The 12,541-nt window shown below is 37.5% G+C and overlaps 1 protein-coding gene across 2 annotated transcripts in view; it reads right to left on the bottom strand.

The window, feature by feature from the left end:
* Positions 1–12,541, bottom strand: part of NSMAF (neutral sphingomyelinase activation associated factor) — a 56,679-nt gene that overhangs the window by 19,918 nt on the left and 24,220 nt on the right. For both annotated transcript variants that reach the window (XM_030553146.1, XM_030553145.1), the window contains exons 7-18: positions 12,084–12,155; positions 11,603–11,650; positions 11,443–11,495; positions 10,776–10,905; positions 9,531–9,602; positions 8,340–8,448; positions 6,326–6,502; positions 4,883–4,962; positions 2,256–2,346; positions 2,097–2,160; positions 1,920–1,971; positions 903–1,023 (exon numbers count right to left, since the gene is read on the bottom strand). In XM_030553146.1, coding sequence (XP_030409006.1) covers positions 903–1,023; positions 1,920–1,971; positions 2,097–2,160; positions 2,256–2,346; positions 4,883–4,962; positions 6,326–6,502; positions 8,340–8,448; positions 9,531–9,602; positions 10,776–10,905; positions 11,443–11,495; positions 11,603–11,650; positions 12,084–12,155 — 1,069 coding nt within the window. The remainder of the gene's footprint in view (positions 1–902; positions 1,024–1,919; positions 1,972–2,096; positions 2,161–2,255; positions 2,347–4,882; positions 4,963–6,325; positions 6,503–8,339; positions 8,449–9,530; positions 9,603–10,775; positions 10,906–11,442; positions 11,496–11,602; positions 11,651–12,083; positions 12,156–12,541) is intronic.

The raw sequence follows: 12,541 nt of genomic DNA on the forward strand, positions 1-12,541 counted from the left end.
ACTCTCCTCTCTCTCACCGTCCCCCCCAGACATTCCACGGAGAAACCTTCCAGATTTATTAAAATAAGACTACTTCAGCTATTTAGTAACATTTTGAAAAAAGTATCTGATTTATACATTCATATAAGAATATGATCTTCATTCATTAATAGCCACTTTAGATTATACCTCCCCCAGTATCTGCACTTCACAGAATATCAGGGTTGGAAGGGACCTCAGGAAGTCATCTAGTCCAACCCCCTGCTCAAAGCAGGACGAACACCAACTAAATCATCCCAGCCAGGGCTTTGTCAAGCCTGACCTTAAAAACCTCTAAAGAAGGAGATTCCATCACCTCCCTAGGTAACCCATTCCAGGGCTTCACCACCCTCCTAGTGAAAAAGTTTTTCCTAATATCCAACCTAAACCTCCTCCACTGCAACTTGAGACCATTACGCCTTGTTCTGTCATCATGTACCACTGAGAACAGTCTAGATCCATCCTCTCTGGAACCTCCTTTCAGGTAGTTGAAAGCAGCTATCAAATCGCCCCTCGTTCTTCTCTTCTGCAGACTAAACGATCCCAGTTCCCTCAGCCTCTCCTCATAAGTCATGTGCTCCAGCCCCCTAATCATTTTTGTTGCCCTCCACTGGACTCTTTCCAATTTTTCCACATCCTTCTTGTAGTGTGGGGCCCAAAACTGGACACAGTACTCCAGATGAGGCCTCATCAATGTTGAATAGAGGGGAATGATCACGTCCCTCGATCTGCTTATTTTTATTTAAGTTTTTGTAACAGAAAATAGAACAGAAGAGAAAAATAAAATTGGGGGGGCAGACACAAAGGATTCCAAGAGTCTGAAAGCAATGAAGGTAAACTGTGTGCAGTGTTGAGTTTAGGAAATGCATTCAGAATGTCATTACCTGATGCCCAAGGAGGAAGTTCTACATGTTCAACCATCTTTCCTCCCTGTCTTTTTCCCAAGTCCAGCTTCAGACTATTTACTAGAAAACTGGAATCATTTTCATAGAATTCTGGAATCAGCTAGGGTGAGGATGGAAGACAGAGAGAAGAAAAAAATTTCAGGATTTCCTTTTTTTTTTTTTTTAAATCATTTTAAATGAAATGCATCAATACATATACTGAAAACAACACTGCTAAATACATGGTGTATTATAACATTACAGTATTACAAACTTGTCAACATTTTGGAAAGTCTCCAAAGTAATTTTAAAGGTAGATAAAAAGCTGTGTCTCATATAGATTCAATTTTAAAGTTCTGAAAATAGCAAACAGAACTCTGACAAACATATTAGGTCAAGGTTCTAAAGCATTTCACGTAAGCCAGTTGTCTAAGATCAGATATAATTAACCACTCCTAACTCTGCAGTGGAAACCTGGACTGCAATGTTAAGAAAAGCCTCCTTTCCCAATTCAAGTTTCTCGGATGTCAGTGAAGCATAATTTACCAGCTCCAAACATCTACCTGACAGATCTCCTTTAGTTTTTTAAAAGACATTAAGAACAATGAGAAGGCTTTTAAGATGCTTCAATTACAATATTTCTGTGATGCTTAAAAACAGAAAATACAAAAAAAAAATAGATGTACTATAATTCTAAACCCTCAAAATGGGCTGCACTACAAAAGCCCAAGTCCCAATTATATTTAGTGAGGAAAGGAACTTGGTAGAATAATCTCATGATCTTCATTAAAATCTCCAACTAAAGATCTGATCAAAATAAAACTGAAAAAAAGGAAAAGCAGCCCACCAGAAGCCATGTGACCATTCACCTATCTCCAGTGCCAAGCTCAAACTAAGTGTAGCAAAGCAGTCTTCACCTCCATAAGGAAACAACCAACAGAAATTTAAAATTTTTGAAATGGAAAAAAGGACAGAGCAGTCAGGTAATGTGACCTCAAGTAGCTTCTGGCTACGTACTTCTTTGAAGTCTGTTGCACCATCCAGACAGTTTTTCCAGGTTTCTGCAATACTAGACATAATACAAATCAAAGGTATATTGGTCAGGAAAGTACGTTAAGCCCCATTTAAGCATGCAATTTAAAGAAAACCATTATTTAGTGAAAAATAAATCTGTTAAATTCAATTTAAACAAACCTGTTGAACGTTCTGTCAGCATGATCAAACTTTCCATTTTGTAAACAAAGCATGTACTCTGGTGCTAGGGAGATAAGAATGGATGTCAGATCTGTCCAAATTCTGCTTATTTTAAAACCCAATAGGTATTCAAAAGACTTGCAGTGAAAGCAATCTTACCAACTCTAACAAGATAGAACAGAACATAACCTGGAGACGAGTAGTGGCTGCCATACATAAACTTCGGCTCTGGCATTTCCCGATAACGTGTCTGTAACATATTGAAAAAAAGACAAATTGTTTAAAATTAGAGTAGTATTTTCTTCTTGTATTAAACACGTTTATCAGAAAACTTAAGCTAGGATTATACACTTCTTCTCATTCAGATAAAAAACACAAAACAAAGCTTTTAAACTGTATACTTAATCTCAGGAAAGAATTCCTGTATTTATTTTATTTCTATACACAATATCTGAAATGCATTCCTAGTAAGCTGAAAAGAGCTGAACAGGCTAAACGTGGGAAAAAAAACAAAGTATATTGGCAGTTTGCATTTTTGTAAGTTTATAGAATTTCTGTAAATTCAGCGTTATAGCTTTTCTTCATATCTTAGGATAAGTTAAAGGTTACACTTCTTTAAATCATCCATAACAATCATAGACCAAGAATCTACGTACGTTTCCAAACATGTATCACTACAGTGGTTTTTAAGTGTTTTATTTGGACATGCTGCCTTTCCATTTGCAACTCCAACTCAATGGTATCTATTAGCAGAGACTAATACGTTCTAGGTACCTCTTGAAATTAGAATGTATGCCAATACAAATAAAGCAATCAACTGATTCAGATTATAGAATCAAAGAAACGTAGGGGTGGAAATCAGAATTTGCATTAAGAATCTTTATTTCTTTAAAATCCTTCTCTCTTTTTCACCAGTAAAGATGCTACTGATTTGGCAAGAATTTCCTGTCCCAGTGCTTCTTAAAGAGATAAGCAGTTCAGTAGCATGGGGATAATTATTAAAGGATATTTATGTTCTTCATATGATTGTTCCTTTATGATAAATTAATGCTATCAATAAGACAGGTCCTTTAAAGAATATACCAGGATTCCCTAAAGTGGTTTTGCAGCTTTATGTCTAAGAATTACAATCAAGAAGTCTAATGCCAGTGAAGAGATGGGGATCTTTCAAACACTGCATTTATATGTTAGATTGCTCATGAAAAAAAAATATTCCTGCCTGATGTGGAATGGAAAGGAATTTCTTATGTGGTATTGTCTATAACTGCATACAAAGTACAGTGGCAGTACTCCATTTCAGGTATTAAATCATTCACTTTTTACCCTGGTCTTTTGCCATGTGTGTGGATTTTTTATTTTTATTTTTATTTTTTTTAATATTCTCCCACTTTCCCCTCCCCATTAAACCCCTTTTCTTAGAGACTTACGTCATGTCTATACTAGCAAGCTTACAGTGGCACAGCTGTATCAGTACAACAGTGCAACTGTAAGATCGCTCATGTAGCCACTCTATGATGACAGGAGAGAGCTCTCCCATTGTCATAATAAAACTACCTAAATAAGTGGCAGTAGCTATGTCGGCAGGAGATACGCGCTGTGCACCAATTGCTTATGCTGGCAAAACTTGTGTTACTTGAGGGAGTGCTTTTTCACCCCCCCGAATGACATATGTTTTGCCAACATAAATATAGACATGGCTTTAGAAGCACGTGCCTATGTTCTACCTTACTTTGTAACGATATTGTTTGTTAAAACAGATTCTTATGTTCTTCTTAAAAATAATTTGACTCATCCACACACACAGCTACCAATGTGATATATGCCATCATGTGCCAGCAATGCCCCTTTGCCATATACATTGGCCAAACCGGACAGTCTCTATGCAAAAGAATAAATGGACACAAATCAGATGTCAAGAATTATAACATTCAATAACCAGTTGGAGAACACTTCAATCTCCCTGGCCACTCGATTACAGACCAAAAGGTCGCAATATTACAACAAAAAAAAATTCAAAAACAGACTCCAACAAGAGACTGCTGAATTGGAATTAATCTGCAAATTGGACACCATCAAATTAGGCTTGAATAAAGACTGGGAGTCGATGGGCCATTACACAAAGTAAAACTATTTCCCCGTGCTTATTTTGCCCTCCCACAGTTCCTCACATCTCCTTGTCCATTGCTGGAAATGGGCCATTTTCATTACCACTACAAACAGTTCTTTTTCTCTCCTGCTGATAATAGCTCACCTTAACTGATCACTCTCCTTATAGTGTGTACAGTAACACCCATTGTTTCACGTTCTCTGTGTACATATCTACCTTCCTCCTGTATTTTCCACTACATGCATCCAATGAAGTGAGCTGTAGCCCACGAAAGCTTAGGCTCAAATAAATTTGTTAATCTCTAAGGTGCCACAAATACTGCTGTTCTTTTTGTGGATACAACTAACATGGATGCTACTCTGAAATCTTAGATATTTAAGTTTGCACTATTAGTTATGTATATATTGAATTCCACATCACACTAGCTTAATACAGGTAGAGTTTGCTTCTGATGTTTGCAGTCTAAGTTTCAATAACAGTTTTAAGAATTGCAGAACATAGGAAATACAGTGAATAATCCTAGAAATATCTGAATACAAATAATACAAGCCTGTTTATTTTATTTTTGTATTGTGCGAATTTCATCCTCACAAGAGATGCTACATGGAAAATGGAGTCCTCTTAGTAATAAGATTTGTAGGTCACAAATTATAAAACAAAAAAACTGAACTCCACATACCAGTAGTCTTTCCAGCCTTTCTTTATTCAGAGCACCAACTGGTTTACTAAGGTCCCGGAATGTTTCAGGCTGTGTCAAATCTAAGAGAGAAAAGAAATTAATCTGTATGGATTGGTCCCACTGATAGGAATCACTTGTAAACCAATATTGTAAAACAACATTTTCCTCCTCTTCCTACAGGCACAAGAAGCTCTCATACTAGGGCCTGGCCTACACTAGAGAGTTAGGTCAACATAAGGCAGCTTACACTAAAATGCAGCTCCCACCGATGTAACTCACACATCACACTGACTTAACTCCACCTTCATGAGAGGCATAGCACTTAGTTTGATGTAGTTAGGCGACACAGTGCCAGTGCATTGCTTACATCAATTGTTGATGCCTTTCAAAAGCAGTACCACAATGTCCCACACTGACAGTTAAATCAGTGCAAGTGCTCCTGATGAGGACATGCACCACCAACACAAGGTGCGTAGTGTGGACATGCAAAAGCTATTAAATTACTGCAGTGGCTGCATGTAGACATAACTTAAGTTGACTTAATTTTGTGGTGTAGACTTCCCCTAAGTGACTATACCATGTTCCCAACATTAGTTTTTTCAGCTTATCTAAAAAGTTGCACACCATGGCTAGCTCTGGAGTAGGATTTTGTTAACGTTATATGTTCCACAGCACTACGATTGGGCAAACATCTCCCATCTGTTAACATGGACCCCAGTGGCCTTGAGGAACAGATAAATGGCATATCTTCCCCCTACCATTCCTTAAGTAACTGGACACCTTCATTGTGTCACAACAACATTGTTTGACTAGGAGGTGTCTGAGCTGAGAAGCACAAGCGAAGACACACTGGACCCATTAACAGCAAAGGCATTCAAACCTTTGAAGTGGGCAAGCTACCAGCAACACATGTTACAATTAGAACCTTACTCAGGAAGCACCCTGCCTTGAACCCCACTTTTTTAGGAAGCATTTCTCAGAAAGTGGTGATGGTCCCAGTCTAGCAACACCTGGTCCATGAATTTCTTCTGTACCTTATCAGTCTGTTCCATGCCAGATTATCACGATTGCTCCATATAGACTTATAAGAAAATGCAATAATCTCAACAGCTTTTTGACCACCAGATATTGTTGACTCATTCATAAAAAATATTGTGGAAGAAGACAATGTGGACCTTTTAGCAAGCACCTCAAAAGATTTTACAAACATTAGTTAAGCTTCAGGCCTCATCAAGCATTAGCCCCATTTTACAGATGGGGAAATCAGGCATGGTCACTTGCTTGACCCAACAGAGCTGGGATTAGCATACTGATTAACATCCTGTTCCTTACCCTCTAACCTCAGGGTGATGTGGCATGATTTTTATGCAGTGTAAAAGCAGCAGTTTCAGATATGTACATCATGTGCACACACTGTTTTTTCCTCCTATATATGTTGTTTACCTAATTCTGAACTAGAATAATCTGCTATGATCCAAGGAAATACAGGATACTGGGAGAGATCATTGCAGCTCCGATCAGCCAGATTGTTGAGATGAAGAAGGTACTGGTAGTTTGAAATATGACCTCGCTGCCATTGCAACATGTAACTCTCAGCCGTCTGCTCTGTAATATGATTTTCTTAAAACAAAACAAAAAAAATTAACTTTTCTCTATTCTAAAATTTATTTAACTTTACAGCACCTTGAATTATTTCACTGCATTATATACTGTAAATGTGTAGTAGTTTAAGCAATCTACTTAAAACATACCTATCCATAGCTTTAAAAAGCATAAAAATCATTAAGTCGTCCAATTGACTGGACAGGGGGAAAAGACTTAACATCTGTGAAAGTAAAGAGAAACATGACATCTACAGTATTTGAAGAATTTTCTTCTTAGCAGTGAGAAGACCCTTAAGATTCTGGATCATGGCTAACTAAGGGATGAGACTACATGAATGGAATTTGTTTTGCTAGGGAGTAACTAATGGTGCCTGCTTAACATCTGTTAGTGAAATATGGTCTCACCTTTCCGTGAATAAGGTCCTGTTTAACAAACAGGTTGGATGAAGGTGCAATACCAACACCATACAGAAAAAAAGAAATGATTACAGGAAGATCTCTTTGCCTGTGGAATACGGAGAGTCTGTCAGAGGTCCTCCCCTCCATTAGCTCCAAAACCAAATAATACATTTCTAATGGAAGTATGGATATGCAAGCCATACTCTTAAAGGAAAAGATGGCCTGAGCTGACAGACCATTTCCAGAATATGGTACTGTTGCCACGCTGGCTGCTGCTTTGATTATATTTGAGCATATCTAAGTAGATTCTGCTCTCTCTCACCTCTGTGACATACACTGCATTTATCATAGACTAAGGGGGTTGGGATTTGTATGCCAGCCTCTTATTAAATTATTCACAGAACATTAATTATGTTATTCATTAACCAATCCTGTTGTTAACACCCTTATTGAGTCCATAAGATGAAGAGATAGTAGGATGCACTGTTGAGAGCTATTTCACAAATACATGTTGTCACAAAGTGAACTCCCCCTAATAATATTGGCCCACACTGTAGTTTTAATCCTATTGATGAATGACTGGCATTCATCTCATTTAAAAAACCAAAGTCGTCAACAATCAAGGTGGAAGATACAATCTTCTGCAACTAGAAGGCACAGTTACAAAGGCTGATACAGGCAACTTGGGGGTGGTGGCACAGCAGACGACAGGTCCTTTAACACTATCAAAGATTAGATGCAAGCCTGTGGATGGCTCCTAGAAACCAATCCCCCTGCCAACCTCCACCAAAAATAAAAAAAATCTTTGTCTAGTTACAGTGCAAGCATGATAACCTATTGTGAGGGGAAGAGAGAGGCCTATATATGCTCCCACAATATGGATATGTAGAAACCGGATATTCTTCACACCCTCTCATTCTCCTTCCCCTGCAGCTACCCAGTAACTTTTATAGAACAGGAGTTGGCAACCTTCGACAAGTGGCCCATCAGGGTAATCTGTCAGCAGCCGACAAGACATTTTGTTTATGTTGACTGTCCACAGGCATGGCCCCTGGCATCTCCCAGTGGCCGCGGTTTGCCGTTTCTGGACGATGGGAACTGCGGGAAGTAGTATGGGTGACCACCACTTCCCTCAGCTCCCATTGGCCAGGAACGGCAAAACGTGGCGACTGGGAGTTGTGGATGGTCAATGTAAACAAAATGGCTCACGGCCCGCCGGAAGATTATCCTGATGGGCAGCGTGTCAAAGGTTGCTGACCCCTATTATGGGGGGTACAGGTGGCCTCTAAATGGACTGCCATATGCCCAAAAGTCTACACAGGAATGGAGTTTTCCACCTATTAAAAAGATGCATAAATGTGACCTACCTCTTCCCACACATCAAGACAACAGAACCCAGCATATTTCCCACAAGGGAAAAAAGTAGGACATTTAATAAATAAATGGTTTCAAACCTAGATATGTTGCAATATAGAAATAGAGCTCATCTCGATCCTGAGAGTTGTAGAATTTTAAGTAGATGTCAGAACACAGGTCATTTTCTGTGCAAAATACTTCTAGACCCTTTGAAATTAAAAGGAGAAAAATTAAGTCTAGAAATTCAGTGACAAACCCTACTGCCCATGTTACTAACAGCCGATTTCAGTTAGTGACATCCAAAACTTAAGACTGTTCCCACACAAGAAGTTTGTCAGCAGTTTTGCCAAATATTGGCTAACACATTGCCTGTTGTAAAGATTCCTCCCCTCCTCAGCCATATACACATGCACTTTCTTATACTCAGAGAAAGGAAATGTATGGCTGTACACAATTGATCCAAATGAAACAATCTAACAATTTCATATACAATTCACAGTACACATTTTAACTTTATAAAATATATACTAATTGACTGAAACAATGCCAAAGTGAGCCCCTTTGGGTCCCTGCTAGAGTTTACATTTACATTATGTTAAAAACAAACAAAAACACTGGAAGTAGACAACCAAGATCTCACTGCAGAATTGTTGTGCTTTCCCACTGCCACTCGCTCACATCAGTGATGTAATCTAACACAATTTCCTTCTTGTACTTCAAGATTATATATAATCTTTAGAACTCACATTTACCAACCTGGCCATTTTGCAGAAGAATATGTAATTTTAAAAAAATCATTGGGGATGTCAATATACACCAAACCTGGGTACTGTAAAGCCAATGTATAAACCAAATTACTCTATGGCAAACAAAAGAAAATAGGTCTGTTATTTCACTGTAAAAGAACTGTAATATAGATCAGTAGAACCTGAGAGTGTACTTAAGTTTCCATCTCATTCACACATTGGAATGATCAGCAAATTAAATAAAATCCTTTTTGGCATAAGATCTGGACTAGTCTCCACTAATACCAAACTGAAATATTAAATTTTAAAAAGTAACTATGGAAGAGGCCCTCACCCTCATACAGACAGTTCACCGTTCCTTTCAGTTTATAACTTCTACTTTGCTAACAAAATGTAAATGGTAGGTGAAAACTGCAGTCCTATTCTTAATTCATACTTCTCAGAAAGCAAGAGGAGTTTCTCTGAATTTATTCAATGGGAGAAAAAGTAAGTGTGAAAGGTATTAGCAATATATGTAGCTAAAAGTAAACAACTCCAGCTCACCAATGGCATTAGACCATGTCTTCTTTTGTAGATGCGACGGACATTGTGCATCATTATGTGAACCACAGGTTTCTGTAAAATAAAAATCAAGACATACCCCAAAAGCATTAATATTCCACATATTCTTATATATATGATATCGGTAACATTCAAGGAAATTAAACAAGGATTCTTTTGTTTATAGGCATGTAATGCCCTGGAGGCAAGATTGAACAGCCACATTAGAGAAGAAACTACCCCTGTTCCCCTACAGAAATAGTTATTTTGTAGCAGAAATAATTACTTTGCTATTGGCAGCTTCCCAGATTGAGAGGCAACTTTAGTGGCAACTCCATTGTTCACGGGTCATTCTAAAAATTTTCTCAAACACCACTAGTCACACAACAGTAGAAGGCAAAAATGAGGAAGTTGTCAGAATATGGAAAGGGCTCTTGAAGAGTAAGCATGCTGGGGAAAATATTTGCTGGCTATGGATACCATCTTAAGGATAAACATAAAATAGCATTTCTTTTACCTAACACAGCACAAGGTGGCAGTGGAGCTGACTTTAGGACATTACAAACCTATAGTGAGTGGTAATCTATTGTAGGTTCAGGAACAGATTTTTAAACAATTGTTTTAGAATAATTTTAACCCTTTGACAGCACATACCAAAAACAGTCCCATGAATGAAGCAGCAATGATCAACCAGTTTAATCTACAACACCCTCATGGAAAAAAAGGTTTAGTAGGTCAGGAACTGGAGAGCCCCATACATGTAGTTAACCTTGTTCTGATTTAACTAGACACAGAATGTATTCAAATCTCCAGTATACAAGGACAGTACTTCAGAATAAGGTCTTATACATTGTAAATTACATGGAATATTCAGACAAGGAAAGTCTATCATGCAATTGAATAACTGCTATTAGGCCATTAATCCAACGAAAATAATCTCTTTCTGACAAATCAAAGAGTAAGAACTATGTTTTCATTTCAATGAAATAGTCAAGATCAAGAAACAGTCCCGGTAATTTAAGTGATATGTATAATATTACATATGAACAGTCAATACAGGAAAACTGTGGAAAATTAAAATGGTTATTACTTTAATCAGCACAACAAATTACATCTACGTAGGTGCTTATTGCATATGTTCCAAGAGGAGGCATTTTCTTATGAGGAGCAATCTAGAAAAAAAATTATATATGGTACATAGATAAGCAGCGTGGAAAAAAAAAATCACATGAAATTTTGTTTACTTACAGGATATCCATTAAGAGGCTGGAAATACAGGTTTGCATCAGTGATGCACACGTGCCCCGGATTAGTCACCAGTGGTGTCACCATTTCTGCTTCACATTCCATATGCAAAGTTTCAGAAACATTTTGAAATCTGAGAAAAGTAAAAAAAAAAAAAAAAACCACCCCACAAACACAGAAGTCAATTTCTCTCTCACTGGTTCCTGCTTAACTGAAATGGTCACATGCTGCTCTAGAAATGTTTCTACATGCACCTTATTGCATGCCTAAAACAGGTTCTCTGAAAACTGTACCAGAGTCCTCTCCCCATCTTCCCTGCTACTCCAAAGTAGAAGCTGTTACACAGTCTCCATCACATTCTGCAGCAGCCATTATTTTAAAGCACTGGCAGCTTCACACGCACTGCTGCATTTTTCACAATCCGTTCAGAAATGCCATATTTCCACCAGAAACTCATGGATAAGAACTCAGAACAGTATGAAGATGTATAAACTTTATAGTAGAGAATTTTCCATCCTCTATGCTAAATGTAAGGTGCTATTGAGTCATAATGCAAAGAGAATTAAGATCCTCTAAATTAAAATGCACATGCTGTGGTAAACAAAATTAGCTTTTGTTAATCTCTAAACAAGCTTGAATTTTGTCGTAAAAAATAATTAGAAAAACATACCTGTTTTTATCAAATGATGTTCTAGCCAAACGTGACTGCAATATAGCAGTTATCTAATGAAAAAAGGTTAAAATGTTTTATGTTCCTAATTGCAGTCGGATCATCATCACTAACAAACAACAACAAACAACATGCCCTTAAAATATGTCATTGGATTTACCATGGCAGCCTGATCTCCCAGCTTGTCCAGGTGAGAGGCCCGGTTGAGCTATTAAAAAAGGAGTTAAAATTAAATACCATATAGTTCATACTATAGTCAATAGAAGTTGAGGGCACTCAGCAGACTTGCACACAGACTATCAACAGAGAAATGACGTGAAATTATTACTCAGATCTACTGTTCAGATATGAAGTCATTTTACTATCTGGTCTATACAGACAAGCACCATCAAGAAACAAAAGTTTTCTAAGAGTCGTATAAGGCAGATTTCAAAATGAGCACTATGTTTGATTAGTGTACTTTATCACAGGTGCTCCGAGCAAATTGGTAGTACTCTTAGGCAAGTGTCCTAAATCCTTTCATTTGCCTTCAGAAGGTGAAGCTATTTAAACTATTTGCTTAGAGAGAGTCTACCTGTATGACATATTCCAAAACTGGATGATGTGGTGGTGAAATTTGCAAAGCTGTCAAACACTTGTACCTGAAGTAGAGTCTGTATAACATCATCCACCTTCCCCGCAACATCCAACTGAAAGAGGTATTCAGTTTTGCCCTAACAAAGACAAAAAGTACGTTTAATACTGGATGAGAGACTATAATTAGGCACAGTACCAAAAGACCGCATACTCTCTAGCCAAAATGTATTTTAAAAGAAGGTGGCATTCTTGAACTATTTTGGATTTCATACCCATGACAAATATACAATAAATTACAAAATGCAGCTTTGTTGGAGTAAATTTGCTTTTTAAGCAATATTGGGCAAGCTATTTAGTATTTAATAAACATTTTGAAACAAGTTTTCAGATTATTATAGTGTTAGAGGTAGAGCTGTCAAGCGATTAAAAAGTTAATCACGATTATAAAAATTAATCATGATTAATCACACAATTAATTGCACTGTTAAACAACAGAACACAATGTATTTAAATATTTTTGGAT

Source organism: Gopherus evgoodei, chromosome 2 (assembly GCF_007399415.2).
Source record: "Gopherus evgoodei ecotype Sinaloan lineage chromosome 2, rGopEvg1_v1.p, whole genome shotgun sequence".
NCBI classification, from domain to species: Eukaryota; Metazoa; Chordata; order Testudines; family Testudinidae; genus Gopherus; species Gopherus evgoodei.